This window comes from Leucopleurus acutus (genome assembly GCF_964270905.1).
Source record: "Leucopleurus acutus genome assembly, chromosome: 6".
Lineage (NCBI taxonomy): Eukaryota > Metazoa > Chordata > Mammalia > Artiodactyla > Delphinidae > Leucopleurus > Leucopleurus acutus.
Genome location: NC_139149.1, coordinates 85,792,894 through 85,818,338, shown reverse-complemented (window position 1 = coordinate 85,818,338; position 25,445 = coordinate 85,792,894). Strand labels below are relative to the sequence as shown.

The 25,445-nt window shown below is 37.6% G+C and overlaps 1 protein-coding gene across 1 annotated transcript in view; it reads right to left on the bottom strand.

The window, feature by feature from the left end:
- The window catches only part of BMPR2 (bone morphogenetic protein receptor type 2), a 200,716-nt gene that overhangs the window by 42,186 nt on the left and 133,085 nt on the right, over positions 1–25,445 (bottom strand). Inside the window, exons 4-5 of the mRNA XM_082840798.1 lie at positions 2,889–2,999; positions 2,032–2,123 (exon numbers count right to left, since the gene is read on the bottom strand). Of these exons, the coding sequence (XP_082696924.1) occupies positions 2,032–2,123; positions 2,889–2,999 (203 nt within the window). The remainder of the gene's footprint in view (positions 1–2,031; positions 2,124–2,888; positions 3,000–25,445) is intronic.

Sequence of the window (25,445 nt, the reverse complement as noted above, 5' to 3'; positions counted from 1 at the left end):
GCTGGAGAATGAACAAAAGTAGATAGGTTCTGAGGGGAGTCAACACTTGGAAGAAAGGAATGGCATAGGGTGAGCTACTTATTTTTATAGCTTTAAGCCTGTGAGCAGGCTGAAATCTGCACTGCATAGTGGAGCAGAAACTGTGATAGAAAATCTTTCTGGCCTCAGGAAGCAGGGGACAGAATTTGGGGCAACCACAGCATGGAAAATTAAGGGAGAATCCCAAAAAGGAGAGTCAGAGAGTTGGAAACCCAATTAATGCATGGGACAGACTCCAGCTAAAGATAAAAAGTAACTAAACTTCAGCTCAGGAGATGAGTTTGCAATATGTCCAACCAAGTTAATCACCTACTAAAATAAACAACGAAATGAACACACTTTAGAAGAACCTAACAGAATACAGAGTCTCCACAATATGACATTCACAATATCTAGTACAATACAGTACAATAAAAAATAACTCAAAAACCCCCCAGCAAGATGCAACTGTTCTCTTCATTTTTGGCTTCTGGGATTTCTCTGACTTTTTACTGAAAAAAAGGTTAGGGATTTACCATTTAAGGATATTTGTTATATTTCATTCACTATTTCTAATTTAAATTTTAACAAACAGACTGCCCTTTAGAAAGGCTGTATCAATATAAAGTTAAATCAGCAATGTTTGGGAGTGTTTCTTTTACTCAGTCCAGGATAAAATCCTAATGGTTTTAATTAGTATTTTTTCCAGTTTAGTAAATTGGACATCTTATTATACATTTACTAGGCATACTTACTTCTCCTGTGAATTGATAATTCATCTCTTTTGTCTATTTTTGATGGACTGTTTATTTAATGTTGATTTCTACCATCTCTTTATCAATTTTTTATGTGTTGAAATACCTTTTTCAAATTTAGCTTTTAACTTTTATTATATTTTTCTCCCAAATGGAAGGTTCTTAAAATGTTTTATATAACCAAATCTATCAGATCTATTATTTAGCAGTCTCTGGTTTAGTTAATTTATCCTAATAAAGATCATAAAAACATTCATCATGGTAAGACTTTTAACACAGGTTCTGAGATATTACCAAATGAAAATTTAATTCTATACAAAACATAATATTCATATATACCTATACAATATACAATATATACACAGACAAGGAATATTTATTCATCATCTACTGTGAATTGCTTGTCTAGCACATTTTTCTCAGAATCTGATGTCGTTATTCCCATACTCTTGTTCAAGTCTGTATTCAATGATCATCTCCTTTCTAAATATATTTTCTTTAATAACTCCTTTTCCATAACTTTCTTATCTCATTTGCTTTTTTTTTCTCCATAGCACTTACTACTACTTGAAATATACAGTTGACCTCTGAACAATGTGAGGGTTAGGGACACCAACCCCTCCACATAGTCCAAAATCCACATATAGCTTATAGTTGACCCTTCATATATACATGGTTCCTCTGTGTCCATGGTTCTACATCCATAGATTCAACCAACTGTGGATGGTGTAGTACTATAGTATCTACTATTGAAAAAAATCTGTGTATGAGTGGACCCATTCGGTTCAAAACCATGTTGTTCAAGGGTCAACTGTACTTTCATTTATTTAACCTCTTGTAGCCTCTCTCTCACTAGAATATAAGCCTCATGTATCTGTATTGTTCACCAACATTCTCAGTGCCTAGAATAGGCCTTGGCACAAAATTGATAATGCTTGTTGAATAAATGAATGAGTTAATGAAATCACTGTCTCAGATATACTATTATTTTTTATTTTTTATTTTTTTTGCAGTATGCGGGCCTCTCACTGTTGTGGCCTCTCCCGTTGTGGAGCACAGGCTCTGGATGCGCAGGCTCAGCGGCATGGCTCACGGGCCCAGCCGCTCCGCGGCATGTGGGATCTTCCCGGACCGGGGCACGAGCCCGTGTCCCCTGCAACAGCAGGCGGACTCTCAACCACTGCGCCACCAGGGAAGCCCCGTCTCAGATATACTATGAGAGCAGAAAAAACAGTTCGTAATCTGAAAGCAATCTTACCTCCAACAGTTTCAGATTATCTAGGTCAAGAGAGGGCTCTGATGCTGCTGCCTCCATCATGTTCATACTGTGAAGACCTTGTTTACGGTCTCCTAGAGGAATAGGAAAAAGAACCTGCTAATGTGTGGTTCTCTTAAAAAGAAAATCTTTATTACACTTTTTAATATATGACAGTTAAAAAAAGACCTACAGAAGGACAGACAGCAAGACTTATGCCTAACGTCAATGGGAATAAAACTATTTACTAAACTAGGAATCATCCATAAATGAAGATGAAAAATGAATAACACAAAAGCTGAATTCTGGGAGATTGTTCTAGTAACACACCCAGTATAAAACCCTAAGAAATATGCAGAAACATTAAAGAAGGTTTTATTAAAGTTATTTAAATGAATGAATGGGTGCTGATTTCCTAAAAAGCTTGTCAAATCTAAAGTTTATGAGAACCAACTAGACAGTTGATGATATTTAGGAATTACTGTTATTTTTAGATATAAAAATGGTATTGTGGTTATATATATTTTAAGTCTTTATATTTCAGAGATAATACTAAAATATTTACAGATAAGTTATACCTTCAATTTATTTCAAAATAATCCAGTGGAATGGAAGCATGTGGTGAGTGGGGCTATAGATGATATACAGATGTGATACTCATTGAAGCTGGGTAATAGGTATTTTGTATATGTTTGAAACTTTTCATAAAAACTAGGACAAAAAGTTTAAGAGAGAAGGATGACTCTGGGGTTACCACAGCACAGAGATGTTTTTTACCATGATGAATTTTTATAAAATAAAATCAATTCTGATTAAATGACATGTTTAATAAATAACAAAACAAAAAATTATATTTTTACCTGTTAGCATCCTGTATCCAAAGCATAAGGCAACTATCAAAACAGCTAATACAGAGACTGATGCCAAAGCAATGATTATTGTCTCATCTCGGTTAAATGAGTGAGGTGGACCTAAAAGAAAACAAAGTTTTAAATATAGTCACCCTTTCTTTTTGGTATTTTGCTAAATACTGACAGAAAGGCTATATCAATATATAGTCAAATCAGCAGTGTTTTTGCATCAAATGAAATGAAAGAAAAATTAATAAATTTGTAATAACTGTAAATTGTATATTTTTAATCATATGTATTATTTTATATAGACCTAGAACACTGAAACACCTGGTAGTTGTGCTCTTAATTACTGAAATATCAACTATATCATGGAACAGCATAGACAGAACAGTATAATATTTAAAAGAACAATCTTTGGAATCACATTTGGTTTTCAATCTTGACTACACTAGTCTCTCAGTGGCCTTTAGAAAATTATTAGAATTTTCTGATCTTCAATTCTCTCATTTGTAAAAATAGTAATCTCTATCTCACAAGTCTTCTGTGAGGCTTAAGTGGGAGTCTAAGTACTTAGTACAGTGTTGAGTATATTCTACCTGTGCAATAAATGTTATTATGTTTATCAATATTGGTATTATGATTATTAAGGAAAAGAGTATAGCTTTGCAGACAGTTAAACCTGAACTGGACTTCTTCCACATATTCTATGACCTTGGGAATATATCTTTACCTGTCTGCGCCTAAGCTTATTCACTTGCAGAAAGGGAACACACATATCTAAATCACAGGCCTATCATGAGCATGCAAACCATCTTATGTGTTAGTTCCATTCTTTGGATCAGATAATATCTAGAGAAATACCCTTTAGAATGGATGACTACAAACTAGAGCACATCCAGAAGAGAGCAAGTAGAACAGTGAAGGTATAAGAACTCTGAAATGTGATGGGTAGAAAGAATTAGAAGTGTCAGATATAGAAAAGGAGAAAACTTGAGGGGATATGGTAGCTGTCTTCATGTGAAAAAATGGACCTGTAGCTAGAGAGAATAACAAGATCCAATTAGTATCTGTTCAAGGACAGCAGTTATTAACCTAGCATACAGAAGAACTTAAGTTTATAAACAGAGCTGTCTGAAATGGAATGAATGGGACTTCCCTGGTGGCGCAGTGGTTAAGAATCCATCTGCCAATGCAGGGGACACAGGTTCGAACCCTGGTCCAGGAAGATCCCACATGCCACGGAGCAACTAAGCCCGTGCGCCACAACTACTGAGCCTGCGCTATACAGCCCGCAAGCCACAACTACTGAGCCCGCGTACCACAACTACTGAAGCTGGCACGCCTACAGCCCGTGCTCCACAACAAACATAAACCACTGTCACGAGAAGCCCGCGGACCAAAACAAAGAGTAGCCCCCATATCCGCAACCAAAGAAAGCCTGCGCAGCAACGAAGACCCAACGCAGCCAAAAATAAAATTAAAAAAGAAAAAGAAAGGAATGAATTATCTTATGAGATAGCTGTTCATATTCATTTAACTGGAGGTATTCACGCAGTATTTGATAATAATGACCAGATACTTGGCTTAACGACTGCTAATATCTTTATTTAATCATTCTTTGCACTCTGTCAAAATCAAGCATATTGTGTTTTAAATCTTTTTCACTTTGGACATTATGTATTCTATCAAACTAGAAGGCTCTATGGCAAACTCAAAAGCCAGCATGGCAAAGAGTTCCTCTGATGGGCATTCCTGTTCTAAATGAATGTATCTGTCTCAAATTAAGCACAATTAAATATTAAAATGTCAAAACAATATTTCTATAGAAGGATCTGTTGAAGCACTATAGTACTCTCTTAATCTGCAGGACATTTATTGTATTTTAATAGACTAACATATTAATAATTGCACATAAATTTAACATATAGAGTAAGTTATAGGAGGAAACCTCATTTTACCGTGAGACATCACTTCATACATACACTAGGATGGCTATAATTTAAAAAAAGACAAAAGTGTTGGCAAGAATGGGGAGAGAAATTAGAACTCTTGTACATTATTGTTGGAATGTAAATGGTGCAGCTACAGTAGAAAATATTTTGGAAGTCCCTCAAAAAGTTAAACCTAGCATTACCATAAAATCCAGCAATCCGACTCCTAGTCATATACCAAAAAGAATTAAAATTAACTGTTCAGGGCTTCCCTGGTGGCGCAGTGGTTGAGAGTCTGCCTGCCGATTCAGGGGACACGGGTTCGTGCCCCGGTCCGGGGGGATCCCACGTGCCGCGGAGCGGCTGGGTCCGTGAGCCGTGGCCGCTCGGCCTGCGCGTCCGGAGCCTGTGCTCCGCAGCGGGAAAGGCCACAACAGTGAGAGGCCCGCGTACCGCAAAAAAAAAAAAAAAAAATTAACTGTTCAAAAACTTCTACAGAAATGTTCATGACATCACTAATCACAATAGCCAAAAGTAGAAACAACACAAATGTTCATAAACTAATGATTGAATAAACAAAATGTGGTCTATCCATATAATGGATACATACAAAAGGTCACATATTCTATGATTCCATTTATTTATTATTTATTTATTTTGCGGTACACGGGCCTCTCACTGTTGTGGCCTCTCCCGTTGCGGAGCACAGGCTCCGGACGCGCAGGCTCAGCGGCCATGGCTCACGGGTCCAGCTGCTCCGCGGTATGTGGGATCTTCCCGGACCGGGGCACGAACCTGTATCCCCTGCATCGTCAGGCGGACTCTCAACCACTGCGCCACCAGGGAAGCCCTAAGATTCCATTTAAATGAAATACCCAGAATAGACAAATCCACAGAAACAGAAAGCAGATTAGTAGTTTCCAGTGACTCAGGTGAGGGGGAAATCTGCAGTGACTCATCAGGTACAGAATTCCGTTTTGGATTGATGAAAATGTTTTGGAACTAGATAAGAGGTTGCACAACACTGTAAATACACTAAATGGCACACTTTAACATGGTTATTTCTACGTTATATGAATTTTACCTTTAAAAAAAACCTGACTTTAGAATATGCCCAACCCAAAAGAAATACTATTTTCAACACACAAAAAACAGATACAGGCACACACAAACTAAATAATAATCTATAGATTTTTTACAATAAGATATACACAAATTATTTTATGTGCTTATTGATCTTCCCTTTATTGACTGTCAGATCATTACTGACTTTCAGATACTTTGTATTTTTTTAAGGTAACTGAAGCTTTAAACTATAGTATAAGACAATCAGATTACAGATTCATTATTATGGAAGCTCACATTTTATTTTTATGGTCCACTGAAGTCAAAGAGAGAGAAAAGGTAGGAGGTGAAAAGTGGAGGACCAAACAAGAAACAAGGATATGGTGGAAAATAGTGACATTTAAAGTAAGGTAGAGAGTTTCAAGGAAGGCAGAAAAAGGAAAAGAAAGACCAAAAGGTGGAACATGGTGAATGCTGACTTGACATGGCTTGTTCTTGTCATATTTAGCATTCTATTGGGCAGTGAATATCAAAGGAAATGTCATCTATTTTTAAATCTCTCTGAAATTGAAATTCATAATCTTTAGCCTTGTTATTATTTTTAATAGACTTTATTATTTAGAGATGTTTAGGTTTACAGAAAAACTATGCAGAAAGTTCTGACACTTCTCATATACCACCCCCCAACACAGGATTTCTCTTATTAATAGCTTCCATTAGTGTATGCTATGCACTGAACTGTGTTCCCTTAAAAGTCATATGATGAAGCATTAACTACCAATGTGATGACTTTCGGACATGGGTTCTTTTGAAGACAGGTTTAGATGAGGCCATGAGAATGGGCTCACAGTGGGTGGGATTAGTGTGCTTATAAGAAGAAACAAGAGAGTGTTTGCTTTCTCTTTCTCTGCCCTGTGAAGAACCAGTGAGGAGGCCATCTGCAATCCCAGAAGAGTCCTCAGTAGAACCCAATCACGCTGGAACCCTAACCTCCAACTTCTAGCCTTCAGGACGGTAAGAAAATAAATTTGTGTTGTTCAAGCCACTTGTTATGTTATTTTATTATGGCTGGGAAGGGGAACAGAATATGGCACCCCAAAATATGCCCCTTTGGCATAAGGATTTTCTTGAGCTGGTTATTTTTAAGAAACAGCAGACACTGGAGAAGCTCTGAAAACCTAATAGAAGTTATCCTTTTATAAGGGATATTTACATTTCTAAGGGAAAGATCCATTTGTAAAGGTATCTCTCTCTCTCTGTACCAGGAAGAGGAAGAATAAAACTTACTATAGAAAGCTTATACTTAAATCTGCATAACAACTATACCCTTGTTTATTTTGCTTTGCCTCGTAAATTCCCATAAGTGGTCTCCATCTCACCTCTACCCCAATCTTCTTTGCTCTTTAGCTGGGGATGGCATATAAAAGATGATAGCTTGGGCAATTTTGGAGAGTCACTCATTTTTCTCCTGGGTATCTCCCATGTATGTAGGAGGTATATACATGTTTGTTTTTCTCCTGTCATTCTGTCTTGGTCTCAGCCAAGAACCTAGAAGGGTGGAGGGAAAATGATTTTTTCTCCCCTACAGCTGCTGGAGCAGACGAAGACAGTATGGAAACATTTATTACAAATTATGAACCAATATTGATACATTATTATTAAAGGCCATAGTTTCATTAAGTTTCAAGATTTGTGTTGTATAGTTCTACAGGTTTTAACAGATACATAATGTCATGTATCCATCATGACAGTATCATACAGAATAGCTTTGCTATCCTAAAAGTCCCCTGTGCTCCACCTACTCATATTTCACTCCAACTCCCACTCTGGCACTCATTGATTTTTACCTTTTCCATAATGTCATATAGTTGGAATACAGTATGTAGCCTTTTCAGACTGGCTTCTTTCACTTAGCAATATGCATACAAGATTCCTCCATGTCTTTTTGTGGCTACACAGTTTATTTTTAACAGTGAATAATATTCCATGGTACCCCAGTTTATCCATTCACCTATTGAAAGACATCTTGGATCCTTCTGGTTTTTGACAGCTTTGAATAAAGTTGCTATAAACATTTATGTACAGGTTTCTGTGTGGACAGAAGCTTTCAGCTCACCTGGATATTGAGTAGCATGACTGTTACATGGTATGGTAAGCCTTTGTTTAGCTTTGTAAAAAAACTGTCAAACTCTCTTCAAAGTGGCTGTCCTCTTTTGCATTCCTACCAGCAATGAATAGTTCCTGTTGTTCTACATCCTTGTCAGCATTAGGTGTAGTCAGTGTTTTGGATTTTAGCCATTCTAATAGATTTTTTCAAACTGGTATCTCATTGTTGTCTTGACTTGCAATTCCCTCATGACATAGGATGTTGAGCATATGCTTATTTGCCATCTGTCTATCTTCTATGGTGAGCTGTCCATTTAGATCTTCTCTCTACTTTTTAATTGGGCTGTTTGTTTTCTTACTGTTAGGTTTTAACAGTTCTTTGCATATTTCAGATACAAATCCTCTATCAGATATGTGTTTTGCAAATATTTTATCTTAGTGTGGATTGTCTTTTCACTGTCAAGGTATCACGGTAATGCTGGCCTCACAGAATGAAATAGGAAGTGTTCTCTAAGCTCCTATTTTCTGGAAGAAATTATAGAGAACTGGTATCCTTTCTTCTTTAAATGTTCTCTAGAATTCAACAATAAAACCATCTCAGCTTGATGCTTTTGGTATTAGAAAGTATTAATTATTGATTCAATTTCTTTAATAGATAAACACCTGTTCAGATTATATATTTCTCCCTGTGTGAGTTTTGGTAGATTGTGTCTTTCAAGGAATTGGTCCAATACATCTAAGTTATCAAATCTGTTAACATAGAGTTGTTCATAATATTCCTTTACTATCCATGGGATCTGTAGTCATGACATTTCTTTCATTTATGATTATTAGAAATTTATTTCTTTTTTCATTTTGTTCTTGGAAGCCTGGCTAGAGGTGTATCAATTTTATTGATCTTTTTAAAGAACCAGCTTTTGGTTTTGTTGCCTTTTCTCTATTAATTTCCTGTTTTCAATTCAACTGATCTCTGATCTAACTTTTACTCCTTCTTTCTTTCTGCTTATTTTGGATTTAATTTGCTCCTCTTTTTCTAGTTTCCTAAGGTAAAAACTTAGGAAATCACTAGAATTTATTATTGAAGGAAAAAAAAAGGGCATACAAAATTAAATCCAATTCATCTAGTTAACATTAAAATAAAATATCTGCCCCAATTTTAGCACCCATGTGAAACCAACCAGGCCCTGTGGGACTCCTGGGCACAAAACCCTTTCTGTGTCCCTCGTTTCTTGTTTGTAGGAAATAAGCTTCATTCAGCCTCCATGACCTTCCCTGAGTTCCAAAGGGCAGGTTCAAACAGTTCCTAATCGAGGAAGGGAGGGGATGCAGAGACAGGGAGGAGTAGTACAAAAACAACAGTGCAGCTTTGGAGCAGGGTACTGGTTCCTCCTCAAGGGATATACATATCAGTATTTTTGAGCTCCTCTGAAGTACGAAAACCCCCACCAAATGGAAGATGTTAACTGCTTGATGAAGCATTCTTCATTCCAGAGAGGTCACAGTTCGATAACCTCGAGAACCACAGAATCCTATCATGAGACCACCTGACACCAGATGATCTCTAGACTGAAGGAATGCAGGTCCTGCAGGCACCCAGATCCTTATAAGCAACCCCTCCCCTTGAGTATAAGACTCCTCACAAAACGCCCCCCCCACACTGAGACACAGTTTTTGTTTTTTTTTTAATAGTTTACTGTATGTTTGTATGTCTGTCTGTCTGTATGTATGTATGTATGTATGTATGTATTTATGGGTGCTTTGGGTCTTCGTTGCTGTGTGCGGGCTTTTCTCTAGTTGCGGCGAGCAGGGGCTACTCTTCGTTGTGGTGTGCAGGCTTCTTGCCGTGGTGGCTTCTCTTGTTGCAGAGCACAGGATCCAGGCACCCGGGCTTCAGTAGCTGCAGCACGCAGGCTCAGTTGTTGTGGCTTGTGGGCTCTAGAGCGCAGGCTCAGTAGTTGTGGCGCACGGGCTTAGTTGCTCCATGGCATGTGGGATCTTACCGGACCAGGGTTTGAACCCTTGTCCCCCGCACTGACAGGCAGATTCTTAACCACTGCGCCACTAGGGAAGTCCCTGGGACACAGTTTTGAGGGCATTAGCCTGCTCTGGCCCCCTTTGCCTGGCAAAGCAATAAAGCTATTCTTTTCTACTTCATCCAAACTCTTTCTCTGAAATTCAAACTGGGGCTGGTGTACAGAGGATGATTTTCAGTATCAAATGTGACAGACAAAATTTATTTTTCATAGAATGAAGTTGTTCTTTAACTGCATTAATACAAATTCACAAATCTAGTGTGAAACAAAGGTTTGCTATTTCCAAATTAGAAAGGCTAATTATTTAAATGGATATTTATTTCCTTATGTAATTCAAACACATATGAATTAATAAAGTAATGTCTTGAAAACATTACAAATGCCAACTATATGGTACTTACATTTTTTTTTATTTCAGAGGAAAAAATGAGATAAAAATTACACTGCTTAAAGCATAACTCAAGCTATGACTTGTCACCTAGATTTTTATTTTTTGAATTGGACATCTATGTTCTGTTTTTTCATACATCTCTTTTTAAAAAAATCTAGATATAACTGATGTACAACAATATTATTTTCAGGTGTAAAACATAATGATTCAACATACATTTCTCTCCTATGTGCCATTAAATCATCACTGAGAAAGTAACATAGCATTTCTTAAAAGAGTGCTATTCACTATCATCTTGAAAAGGGAACCCTCATACACTGTTGGTAGGAAAGTAAACTGGTACAGCCATTATGAAAACAGTACAGAGATTCCTTAAAAACTTCAAAATACAGTTACCATATGATCCAGCAATTCCATTCCAGGCCATATATACGGAAAAAACAAAAACTCTAATTTAAAAAGATACATGCTCCCCTATATTCATAGCAGCACTATGTTAAAACAACAAGACATGGAAGAAACCTAAATGCCCAGTGACAGATGAATGGATAAGGCAGATGTGGTATACAGATATAGATATATAGATAAAATATGATATTACTCAGCCATAAAAAAAAAAGAATGAAATAATGTCATTTGAAGAAACATGGATGGACCTAGAGATTATCATACTAAATAAAGTAAGTCAGACAGACAAAGACAAATATATCACTTATATGTGGAATCTAAAGAAAAAATTGGTACAAATGAACTTATTTACCGAAGAGAAACTGACTCACAAACATAGAAAACAAACTTACGGTTACCAAAGAGGAAAGGAGGAGCAGGAGAAATAAATTAGGAATTTGGGATTAACAGGTACAAACTACCATAAAAAAATAAACAACAAGGACCTACTGTATAGCACAGGACACTGTAACTATATTCCATATCTTGTAATGACCTATAATGAAAAAGAATCTGAAAAACAATATACACACACACACACACACACACACACACACACACACACACACACACATATATATTTTGCTATACACCTAAAACACTGTAAATCAACTATACTTCAATTTAAACAAAAAACAAAAAAGCAACTTTCTCACCCCGAAGATAAACTCTGTAACCATTAACCATTAACTCCTTATTCTCCCCTTCTCCAACAATCTGGTAAACTCCAGTCTACTTTCTTTCTCTATGAATATGCCTACGATTGATATTTCATGTAAATGGAATCATACAATATTTGCTCTTTTCTGTCTGGCTTATTTCACTTAGCATAATGTTTTCAAGGTTCCTCCATGTTGCAGTAGATAGGTTATCTTTTCCCCTTCTTAATATGTCCACTGAAGTACAAAAATTTTAAATTTTGATGAAGTCTAATTTATCTACTTTTTCCTTTGTTGCCTATGGTTTGGTGTCATATGTAAGAATTCACTGCTAAAGCCTAGGTCATGAAGATGTACTCCTATATTTTCCTCTAAAAGTTCTATGGTTTTAGCTTTTATATTGAGGTTGTTGAACCATTTTGAGTTAATTTTTGTATATGGTGTGAAGTAGGGGGTCAACTTCATTCTTTTGCATATGGATGCTAGAGTGTTTTTAACTCAATCCAAACAATCTTTGTCTCTTAACTGGAATATTTAATCTATTTACATTTAAGATACTTAGTGACACATTTGTGTTTATATCTACTATTTTATTTTAGACTATTGGACCATGCCAACTAGTTTTCCAGGCAGTAGAAAGACCTTAGAATATGGTAACAGTTATTACACTCTCCATGATTAATTATTGATGTCATATTTTCGTCCCTTTTTTAAAACTCCATGAACAATTATTATGAGCAAAAGTGCTACAATGAGAACTTTCATATGCTTCTTGCTTGTAGTGCAAATAGGTACAGCTTTTTTAATTTTTGAATTTTATTTATTTTTTATACAGCAGGTTCTTATTAGTCATCAATTTTATACACATCAGTGTATACATGTCAATCCCATTCACCCAATTCAGCACACGACCATCCCCACCCCACCACGGTTTTCCCCCCTTGGTGTCCATACTTTTGTTCTCTACATCTGTGTCTCAGTTTCTGCCCTGCAAACCAGTTCATCTGTACCATTTTTCTAGGTTCCACTTACATGTGTTAATATACGATATTTGTTTTTCTCTTTCCGACTTCCTTAACTCTGTATGACAGTCTCTAGATCCAGCCACGTCTCAACAAATGACTCAATTTAGTTCATTTTTATGGCTGAGTAATATTCCATTATATATATGTACCACATCTTCTTTACCCATTCACCTGTCGATGGGCATTTAGGTTGCTTCCATGACCTGGCTATTGTAAATAGTGCTGCAATGAACATTGGGGTGCATGTGTCTTTTTGAATTATGGTTTTCTGTGGGTATATACCCAGTAGTGGGATTGCTGGATCATATGGTAATTCTATTTTTAATTTTTAAAGGAACCTCCATACTGTTCTCCATAGTGGCTATATCAGTTTACAATCCCACCAACAGTGCAAGAGGGTTCCCTTTTCTCCACACCCTCTCCGATATTTGTTGTTTGTAGATTTTCTCATGATGCCCATTCTAACCGGTGTGAGGTGATACCTCGTAGTTTCCATTTGCATTTCTCTAATAATTAGCGATGTTGACCAGCTTTTCATGTGCTTCTTGGCCATCTGTATGTATTCTTTGGAGATATGTCTATTTAGGTCTTTTGCCCATTTTTGGATTTGGTTGTTGGTTTTTTGAATATTGAGATGCATGAGCTATTTATATATTTTGGAGATTAATCCTTTGTCCGCTGATTTGTTTGCAAATATTTTCTCCCCTTCTGAGGGTTGCCTTTTGGTTTTGGTTATGGTTTCCTTTGCTGTGAAAAAGCTTTTAAGTTTCATTAGGTCCCATTTGTTTATTTTTGTTTTTATTTCCATTACTCTAGGAGGTGGATCAAAAAAGATCTTGCTGTGATTTATGTCAAAGAGTGTTCTTCCTATGTTTTCCTCTAAGAGTTTTATAGTGTCCAGTCTTACATTTAGATCTTGAATCCGTTTTGAGTTTATTTTTGTGTATGGTGTTAGGGAGTGTTCTAATTTCATTCTTTTTACAAGTAGCTGTCCAGTTTACCCACCACCACTTATTGAAGAGACTGTCTTTTCTCCATTGTATATCCTTACCTCCTTTGTCATAGATTAGTTGACCATAGGTGCATGGGTTTTTCTCTGGGCTTTCTATCTTGTTCCATGGTCTATGTTTCTGTTTTTGTGCCAGTACCATATTGTCTTGATTACTGTAGCTTTCTACTATAGTCTGAAGTCAGGGAGCCTGATTCCTCCAGCTCTGTTTTTTTCCCTCAAGACTCCTTTGGCTATTCGGGGTCTTTTGTGTATCCATACAAATTTTAAGATTTTTTTGTTCTAGTTCCGTAAAAAATGCCATTGGTAATTTGATAGGGAGTACATTGCATCTGTACATTGCTTTAGGTAGTATAGTCATTTGCATAATATTGATTCTTCCAGTCCAAGAACATGGTATATCTCTCCATCTATTGGTATCATCTTTAATTTCTTTCATCAGTGTCTTGTATTTTTCTGCATACAGGTCTTTTGTCTCTCTAGGTAAGTTTAGTCCTAGGTATTTTATTCTTTTTGTTAAAATTGAAATGGGAGTATTTCCTTAATTTCTCTTTCAGATTTTTCATCATTAGTGGATAGGAATGCAAGAGATTTCTGTGCATTAATTTTGTATCCTGGAACGTTACCAAATTCATTGATTAGCTCTAGTAGTTCTCTGGTGGCATTCTTAGGATTCTCTATGTATAGTATCATGTCATCTGCAAACAGTGACAGTTTTACTTCTTCTTTTCCAATTTGGATTCTTTTTATTTCTTTTTCTTCTCTGATTGCCATGGCTAGGACTTCCAAAACTGTGTTGAATAACAGTGGTGAGAGCGCACATCCTTGTCTTCTTCCTGATCTTAGAGGAAATGCTTTCAGTTTTTCACCATTGAGAATGATGTTTGCTGTGGGTTTGTCGAAGATGGCCTTTATTATGTTGAGGTAGGTTCCCTCTATGCCCACTTTCTGGAGAGTTTTTATCATAAATGGATGTTGAATTTTGTCAAAAGCTTTTTCTGCATCTATTGAGATGATCATATGCTTTTTATTCTTCAATTTGTTAATATGGTGTATCACATTGACTGACTTGCATATATTGAAGAATCCTTGTATCCCTTGGATAAATCCCACTTGATCATGGTGTATGATCCTTTTAATGTACTGTTGGATTCTGTTTGCTAGTATTTTGTTGAGGATTTCTGCATTTATATTAATCAATGATACTGGTGTGTAATTTTCTTTTTCTGTAGTATCTTTGTCTGGTTTTGGTATCGGGGTGATGGTGGCCTCATAGAATGAGATGGGAGTGTTCCTTCCTTGTAATTTTTTGAAAGAGTTTGAGAAGGATGGGTGTTAGTTCTTCTCTAAATGTTTGATAGAATTCACCTGTGAAGCCATCTGGTCCTGGACTTTTGTTTTTGGAAGATTTTTAATGACAGTTTCAATTTCAGTGCTTGTGATTGGTCTGTTCATATTTTCTATTTCTTCCAGGTTCAGTCTTGGAAGGTTATACCTTTCTAAGAATTTGTCCAATTCTTCCAGGTTGTCCATTTTATTGGCATAGAGTTGCTTGTAGTAGTCTCTTGGGATGCTTTGTATTTCTGCGGTATCTGTTGTAACATCTCTGTTTTCATTTCTAATTTTATTGATTTGAGTCCTCTCCCTCTTTTTCTTGAGGAGTCTGGCTAATGACTTATCAATTTTGTTTATCTTATCAAAGAACCAGCTTTTAGTTTTATTGATCTTTCCTGTTGTTTTCTTTATTTCTATTTCATTTATTTCTGCTCTGATTTTTATGATTTCGTTCCTTCTGCTAACTTTGAGTTTTGTTTGTTCTTCTTTCTCTAGTTCCTTTAGGTGTAAGGTTACATTGTTTATTTGAGATTTTTCTTATTTCTTGAGGTAGGCTTGTATAGCTATAAACTTCCCTCTTAGAAGTGCTTTTGCTGCATCCCATAGGTTTTGGATCGTCATGTTTTCATTGTCATTTCTCTCCAGGTATTGTTGGATTTCCTCTTTGATTTCTTCAGTGATCTCATGGTTATTTAGTAATGTATTGTTTAGCCTCCGTGTGTTAGTGCTTTTTATGTTTTTTCCCCTGTAATTCATTTCTAACCTCATAGCGTTATGGTCAGAAGATGCTTGATATGATTTCAATTTTCTTAAATTTACTGAGGCTTGATTTGTGACCCAAGATGTGATCTATCCAGGAGAATGTTCCAAGCGCACTTGAGAAGAAAGTGTAATCTGCTGTTTTTGGATGGATGTCCTATAAACATCAATAAATCTATCTGGTATATTGTGTCATTTAAAGCTTCTGTTCCCTTACTTATTTTCATTTTGGATGATCTGTCCATTGGTGTAAGTGAGGTGTTCAAGTCCTCCACTATTATGGTGTTACTGTCGTTTTCCTCTTTTATAGCTGTTAGCAGTTCCCTTATGTATTGAGGTGCTCTATGTTGGGTGCATATATATTTATAATTTTTATATCTTCTTCTTGGATTGATCCCGTGATCATTATATAGTGTCCTTCCTTGTCTCTTGTAACGTTCTTTAACGTCTATTTTATCTGATATGAGTATTGCTACTCCAGCTTTCTTTTGATTTCCATTTGCATGGAATATCTTTTTTGATCCCCTCACTTTCAGTCTGAATGCGTCCCTAGGTCTGAAGTTGGTCTTCTGGAGACAGCATATATAGATGGGTCTTGTTTTTGTATCCATTCAGCAAGGCTGTGTCTTTTGGATGGAGCATTTAATGCATTCACGTTTAAGGTAATTATTGATATGTATGTTCCTATGACCATTTTCTTGATTGTTTTGGGTTTGTTTTAGTAGGTCCTTTTCTTCTCTTGTGTTTCCAACTTAGAGAAATTCCTTTAGCATTTGTTGTAGAGCTGGTTTGGTGGTGCTGAATTCTCTTAGCTTCTGCTTGTCTGTAATGCTTTTGATTTCTCCATCGAATCTGAATGAGATCCTTGCCGCGTAGAGTAATCTTGGTTGTAGGGTCTTCCCTTTCATCACTTTAAGCATATCATGCCACTCCCTTCTGGCTTGTAGAGTTTCTGCTGAGAAATCAGCTGTTAACCTTATGGGAGTTCCCCTGTATGTTATTTGTCCTTTTTCCCTTTCTGCTTTCAGTGATTTTTCTTTGTCTTTAATTTTTGCCAATTTGATTACTATGTTTCTTGGTGTGTTTCTCCTTGGGTTTATCCTGTATGGGACTCTGTGCACTTCCTGGACTTGGGTGGTTATTTCCTTTCCCATGTTAGGGAAGTTTTTGACTATAATCTCTTCAGATATTTTCTCTGGTCCTTTCTCTCTCTTTTCTCCTTCTGGCACCCCTATAATGCAAATGTTCGTGTGTTTAATGTTGTCCCAGAGGTTTCTTAGGCTGTCTTCATTTCTTTTCATTGTTTTTTCTTCATTCTGTTCCACAGCAGTGAATTCCACCATTCTGTCTTCCAGGTCCCTTATCCGTTCTTCTGCCTCAGTTTTTCTGCTGTTGATTCCTTCTAGTGTAGTTTTCATTTCAGTTATTGTATTGTTCATCTCTGTTTGTTTGTTCTTTAATTCGTCTAGGTGTTTTTTATACATTTCTTGCATCTTTTCGTTCTTTGCCTCCATTCTTTTTCCGAGGTCCTGGATCATCTTCACTGTCATTATTCTGAATTCTTTTTCTGGAAGGTTGCCTATCTCCACTTCATTTAGTTGTTTTTCTGGGGTTTTATCTTGTTCCTTCATCTGGCACATAGCCCTCTGCCTTTTCATCTTGTCTATCTTTCTGTGAATTTTTTTTTTCCCCCACAGGGTGCAGGATTGTAGTTCTTCTTGCTTTTGCTGTCTGCCCTCTGGTACAACTTCTTTGGCAACAGTTTAGATCTATCTCCTATGATTAAGCAATTCTACTCTTAGGTATAGACTTTGGAGAAACACATGCACATGTGTACCGGGACATACATTCATGAATGTTCACAGTTGAATTATTCTCAATATACAAAAATTAGAAACAACCCAAATGTCTATCATCAAGAGAATGGACAAGTAATTGTTGTATATCTATACAATGGAATACTATGCAGCAGTGTGGAAATGACTTGCATTCATTATATTAAAAACAAACAAACAAATATGCCAGAAGAATTACAGCTTTGTCAGTAACACAAACAAATCTGAAAACATCTTGTTGGGTGAAGGAAGCAAGACACAAAAGAAAAGGCTCTGAGTTAATTAATATAAAGTTTAAAAACTGGAAAAATTTAACTATATTAAACTCTTGGGCATATATCAAAAGATAGACAAACTAAAGAAAGATTACAGAAAAAATTATGGAAATCAAGGAGATGATTATCATAAGAGTCATAATAACAGCTATCCTGAAAAGGGGGAAAAATGAGTTGTGATTAGGAAGAGACAAAACACAGGGGTCATCTGGGATGTTTTTCTGGATTTGGGTTTGATGATGCTTTATGTTGAATTGTATATATTTTATATCATATGTTCTACTATAAAATACTTAAGCCCAGAAAAAAAGACTAGAAGGAAATGCACTGAAATGTTAGCAAAGATTTTGAGCAATTTTTATATATGTATTTTCTAAATATTCTACAATAAATATGGATTATTTTCTATTTTAAGCAGCAGAAAACCCAACAACCATCATTTTAAAAGAACTCACTGCTTGTTCTCTAGGAGTTCACAATGTAGTACCAGTTTTCATGTATGAGCTTCCTTCTTTATTGGCTGTGTACAAAATGTTCCTGCTTTACTATCATAAGGAATTATCCTCTAACATCTGACTTTTGGTATCCCAGTTTCTCTGAATGTCTGAGTTTAGAAATGCTAGTATCTGATACTTAAGATTTACTGCACAAACAAAAATTCTCCTTAACCCCTACTATTAACCACCATTATTAACTGCCACGATTGTATAGTGCCAAACTATATAATAAAATGATAGTTTTCAACTTATTTTCCTTTGTCTACAAAATATAAACATACCACAGGCATCTTACCAATTTCACACTGTCACCGTTAAATCCTACTTTATATGAAATGGCCAGTAGGTTTACAAAAAAAAAAACCAAAAACAGCTATTATCCTCTGCTCTCCTTATTCCCAAATATTAAAAGATAAGATTAATAAAACAGGCACATAATAAATCAAATACACGGGGCTATCTACATCTTAGAAGAATCATCAACATAGGATAGTCAAATGATGTCTTTACAATGAACTATAGAATAAAGGGAGGGGAACAAAACCATTTAAAAGATGTTCTTAAGTACAGTTAAACTGTTCTGCGTAACTGTGAGCTGTTGAAGAATCATTGAGGCAGACAGATCAGCCTGATATGAAACCAAAAGTTCTGGGATGATGTTCACGAGGAGAAGCTTGGCATTCATTATGAAGCCAAGAATACTGCAAAAAACAGATTCGATAAGGAATAAATGCAGTTGTAAATCAAAGAATGTTCCTCACAACTGTATGTCTGTTCAAACAGCACCCTGTGCAGCATTATCTATAAGTAAATGACATTTCCAGATTACAAAGCAATAGCTAGTATCAAAAACATACAATCAGGTAGGTTTTCTTCTGCAAAAGATCCACATTTTATTTAGCAAAATTAATAAACATGGCAGTATCTTTATAATAAATAATGGAATCAAATGCTTTATGGATGGCACTGATAAAAACAGAGGAACCAACAAGCTAAATAAAAAGCCGTCTTATTCTGCAGTGGAATTAAACAGATTTTGTAGTCATTATATGTTCTTTTACTACCAAAAGAAAACCTGAAATAGCTGAGAAGATGAGAAGAGCTTTACCCAGTCTTAAAAATGGTAGTTGATGGGCTTCCTGGCAGCGCACTAGTTAAGTATCTGCCTGCCATGCAGGGGACACAAGTTCGAGCCCTGGACTGGGAGGATCCCACATGCCGTGGAGCAACTAAGCCCGTGTGCCACACTACTGAGCCTACGCTCTACAGCCCATAGGCCAAAACTACTGAGCCTACATGCCGCAACTGCTGAAGCCCGCGCACCTAGAGACTGTGCTCTGCAACAAGAGAAGCCACTGCAATGAGAAGCCCACGTACCGCAATGAAGAGTAGTCCCTGCTCCCCGCAACTAGAGAAAGCCTGCAGGCAGCAATGAAGACCCAACACAACCAAAAATAAATTAAAAAAAAAAAAAAAAAAAAAAAGGTAGTTGAGCCATTGACAGAAGTTGTAGGGGGTGTAATTTAAACATGCTTCAAAAGAACATAAGTGCTGGTTTTACCTGTAATAAAGGGCAACTGATATCTTCTGTGCATGCCAGATATAGAAATACCATGAGAAAAACTACAAGGATAGTAATATGAGGTACTACATTTCATATTTGGCCTAAATGAAGACATTCTTAAATAGGAAACTCGTGCCAGGCAGGGTCAAATTTGGATTCTCTAAACGTATGTTGAGGAGCTAGAACTTACAAGCTTTGAATAATCTTTAAGATGTAACATAAGGAAAGAGGTCTCTGCCCTTGACCTGTCGCAACTATTTAGCTGTGTAGGAATAATCATGTGTATGTGCCAGGAAAATCTCCTTGATTAGGAAATACAGCAGCTGGTTTCTGGAATATGTGGAATAACTGCATCAATCAACTAATGTGGGGGGGGCCTTCAAGATGGCAGAGGAGTAAGACGTGGAGATCACCTTCCTCCCAACAAATACATCAAAACTATATCTACATGTGGAACAACAACTACAGAACACCTACTAAATGCTGGCAGAAGATCTCAGACTTCCTGAGAGGCAAGAAACTCCCCACGTACCTGGGTAGGGCAAAAGAAAAAACGAAAAACAGACACAAAAGAGTAGGGAGAGGACCTCCACCTCGGGAGGGAGGTGTGAAGGAAGAAAGGTTTCCACACACTAGGAAGCTCCTTCACTGGTTGAGCCAGGGGCTGTGTGGGGGTTGGTGGTGGGAAGCTTCAGGACCACAGAGGAGCGCCCCACGACAGGGGTGCAGAGGGCAAAGCGGGGAGATTTCCGCACAGAGAATCGCTGCCAATCACCTGCTGGGGCGGATGTGAGCTGGGAGCTGAGGCTTGGGCTTCGGAGGTCGGATCCCAGGGAGAGGACTGGGGTTGGCCGCGTGAACACTGCTTGAAGGGGGCTAGTGCGGCACAGCTAGCCGGGAGGGAGTCCGGGAAAAACTCTGGAACTGCCTAACAGGCAAGAGACCATTGTTTCTGGGTGCGCGAGGAGAGGGGATTCAGAGCACTGCCTAAACGAACTCCAGAGATGGGCATGAGGCACGGCTATCAGCACGGACCCCAGAGACGGGCATGAAACGCTAAGGCTGCTACTGCAGCCACCAAGAAGCTTGTATGCAAGCACAGGTCACCATCCATACCTCCCCTCCCGGGAGTCTGTGCAGCCAACCACTGCCAGAGTGCCGTGATCCAGGGACAACTCCCCTGGGAGAACACATGGCGCGCCTCAGGCTGTTGCAATGTCATGTTGGTCTCTGCCGCCGCAGGCTCGCCCCACATTCCGTACCCCTCCCTCCCTCCCCACCCCGGACCTGAGTGAGCCAGAGCCCCCTAATCAGCTGCTACTTTAAGCCTGTCTTGTCTGAGTGAAGAAGAGATGCCCACAGGCAACCTACATGCAGAGGCAAGGCCAAACCCAAAGCTGAAACCCAGGAGCTGTGTGAACAAGGAAAATCTCTCCCAGAGCCTCAGGAGCAGTGGATTAAATCTCAACAATCAACTTGATGTAGAATGCATCTTCGGAATACCTGAATAGACAATGAATCATCCCAAAATTGAGGGGGTGGACTTTGGGAGCAACTGTAGACTTGGGGTTTGCTTTCTGCATCTAATTTGTTTCTGGTTTTATGTTTAACTTAGTTTAGTGTTCAGAGATTATTATCATTGGTAGATTTGTTTATTGATTTGGTTTCTCTCTTCCTTTTGTTTTAAATTATAGTTGTATATATTATTTTCCTTTTTCTCATTTTGTGAGTGTGTAAGTGTATGCTGCTTTGTGTGATTTTACCTGTATAGCTTTGCTTTTGCCATTTCTCCTAGGGTTCTGACTGTCCTTTTTTTTTTTAGTATAGTTTTTAGCACTTGTTATCATTGGTGGATTTAGTTTTTGGTTTGGTTGCTCCCTTCTTTCTTTCTCATTTTTTTTTATTACTTTTTTTTTTTTCTTTTCAGTACACGGGCCTCTCACTGTTGTGGTCCCTCCCGTTGCAGAGTAGAGGGTCCGGACGTGCTGGCTCAGCGGCCATGGCTCACAGGCCCAGCCTCTCTGTGGCACGTGGGATCTTCCCAGACAGGGGTACGAACCCGTGTCCCCTGCATCGGCAGGTGGAACCCTCAACCACTGTGCGAACAGGGAAGCCCTTAATACTTTTTAAGTTTTTCATTCTTTTTTTTTTTTTTTTTTTTTTTTTGCGGTACACGGGCCTCTCACTGTTGTGGCCTCTCCCGTTGCAAAGCACAGGCTCCGGAAGCACAGGCTCAGCGGCCATGGCTCACGGGCCCAGCAGCCGCTCTGTGGCATGTGGGCTCTTCCCAGACCGGGGCACGAACCCGTGTCCCCTGCATTGGCAGGCAGACTCTCAACCACTGCGCCACCAGGGAAGCCCACATTTTTTTATTCTTAACAATTGTTTTCTATTTCAACAACTTTATTTTATTTATTTATTTTTCTTTCTTTCCTTCCTCCTTTTTCTGCCTTTTCTTCTGAGCTGTGTGGCTGACAGGGTCTTGGTGCTCTATCCGGGTGTCAGGCCTGAGCCTCTGAGGTGGGTGAGCCAAGTTCAGGACATTGGTCCACCAGAGACCTCCCGGGCCCACATTATATCAAATGGCAAAACCTCTTCCAGAGATCTCCATCTCAACACTAAAACCCAGCTCCACTCAACGACCAGCAAGCTACAGTGCTGGACACCCTATGCCAAACAACTAACAAGACAGGAACAGAAACCCCACCATTAGCAGAGAGGCTGCCTAAAATCATAATAAGTCCACAGACACCCCAAAACACACCAACGGACGAGGTCCTGCCCACAAGAAAGACAAGATCCAGCCTGATCCACCAAAACACAGGCACCAGTCCTCTCCACCAGGAAGCATACACAACCCACTGAAACAACCTTACCCACTGGAAGCAGACACCAAAAGCAACAGGAACTACGAACGTGCAGCCTGTGAAATGGAGACCTGAAACACAGTAACTTAAGCAAAATGAGAAAACAGAGAAATACACAGCAGATGAAGGAGGAAGGTAAAAATCCACCAGACCAAACAAATGAAGAGGAAATAGGCAGTCTACCTGAAAGAGAATTCAGAGTAATGATAGTACAGATGATCCAAAATCTTGGAACTAAAATGGACAAAATACAAGAAATGTTTAACAAGGACACAGAAGACTAAAGAGCAAACAAACAATGATGAACAACACAATAAATGAAATTAAAAATTCTCTAGAAGGAATCAATAGCAGAATAACTGAGGCAGAAGAACGGATAAGTGACCTGGAAGATAGAATAGTGGAAATAACTACCGCAGAGCAGAATAAAGAAAAAAGAATGAAAAGAATTGAGTACAATCTCAGAGACTTCTGGGACAACGTTAAACACACCAACATTCAAATTATAGGGGTCCCAGAAGAAGAAGAGGAAAAGAAACGGAGAGAGAAAATATTTGACGAGATTACAGTTGAAAACTTCCCTAATATGTATAAAGAAATAGTCAATCAAGTCCAGGAAGCACAAAGTCCCAGGTAGGATAAACCTAAGGAGAAACAAGCCAAGACACATATTAATCAAACTGTCAAAAATTAAATACAAGGAAAAAATATCAAAAGCAGCAAGGGAAAAATAACAAACAACATAGAAGGGAATCCCCATAAGGTTAACAGCTGATGTTTCAGCAGACTCTGCAAGCCAAAAGGGAGTGGCAGGACATATTTAAAGTGATGAAAGGGAAAAACATAAAACCAAGATTACTACACCAGGAAGGATCTCATTCCAATTTGACAGAGAAATTAAAACCTTTACAGACAAGCAAAACCTAACAGAATTCAGCACCACCAATCCAGCTCTACAACAAATGCTAAAGGAACTTTTCTAGGCAGAAAACACAGGAGAAGGAAAAGACCTACAGTAACAAACCCAAAACAAGTTAAGAAAATGGTAACAGGAACATACATATCGATAACTGTCTTAAATGTAAATGGATTAAATGTTCCAAACAAAAGACACAGACTGGCTGAATGGATACAAGAACAAGACCCATATATATGCTGTCTACAAGAGACCAACTTCAGACCTACAGACACACACAGACTGAAAGTGAGGGGATGGAAAAAGTTATTCCATGCAAATGGAAATCAAAATAAAGCTGGAGTAGCAATTCTCATATCAAACAAACAGACGTTAAATAAAGACTACTGCAAGAGACAAAGAAGGACACTACATAATGATCAAGGGATCAATCCAGGAAGAAGATATAACAATTGAAAATATTTATGCACCCAACACAGGAGCAGCTCAATACATAACGTGAATGCTAACAGCTATAAAAAGAGAAATTGACAATCATAGTAGGGGACTTTAACACCTCAGTTTTACCAATGGACAGATCATCCAAAAGGAAAATAAATAAGGAAACAGAAGCTGTAAATGATGCATTAAACAACATGGACTTAATTGATTTTTATAGGACATTCCATACGAGAACAGCAGATTACACTTTCTTCTGAAGTGCTCATGAAACATTCTCCAGGATCGATCATATCTTGGGTCACAAATTAAGCCTTGGTAAATTTAAGAAAATTGAGATCGTATCAAGTATCTTTTCCGACCACAACGCTATTACTAGATATCAATTACGGGAAAATATCTATAAAAACTACAACACATGGAGGCTAAACAATACACTACTCAATAACCAAGAGATCACTGAAGAAATCAAAGAGGAAATCAAAAAATATCTAGAAACAAATGACAATGAAACACGATGACCCAAAACCTATGGGATGCAGCAAAAGCAGTTCTAAGAGGGAAGTTTATAGTAATACAACACTACCTCAAAAAACAAGAAATATCTCAAATAAAGAACCTAACATCACACCTACAGCAATTAGAGAAAGAAGAACAAAAAATCTCCCAAAGGAAGCAGAAGGAAAGAAATCATAAAGACCAGATCAGAAATAAATGAAAAATAAATGAAGGAAATGACAGCAAAAATCAATAAAACTAAAAGCTGGATCTTTGAGAAGATAAACAAAACTGATAAACCATTAGCCAGACTCATCAAGAAAAAAAAGAAAAGACTCAAATCAATAGAATTAGAAATGAAAAAGGAGAAGTAACAACTGACACTGCAGAAATACAAAGGATCATGAGAGATTACTACAAACAACTATATGCCAATAAAATGGACAACCTGGAAGAAATGGACAAACTCTTAGAAAAGCACAACCTTCTGAGAGTGAACCAGGAAGAAATAGAAAATATAAGCAGACCAAGCACAAGCACTGAAATTGAGACTGTGATTAAAAATCTTACAACAAACAAAAGCCCAGGACCAGATAGCTTCATAGGCGAATTCTATCAAACATTTAGAGAAGAGCTAACACCTATCCTTCTCAAACTCTTCCAAAATATAGCAGAGGGAGGAATACTCCCCAACTCATTCTATGAGTACACCATCATGCTGACATCAAAACCAGACAAAAATGTCACAAAAAAAGAAAACTACAGGCCAATATCACTGATGAACATAGATGCAAAAATCCTCAACAAAATACTAGCAAGTAGAATCCAAAAGCACACTAAAAGGATCATACCGCATGATAAAGTTGGGTTTATCCAAGTAATGCAAGGATTCTTCAAGACACACAAATCAATC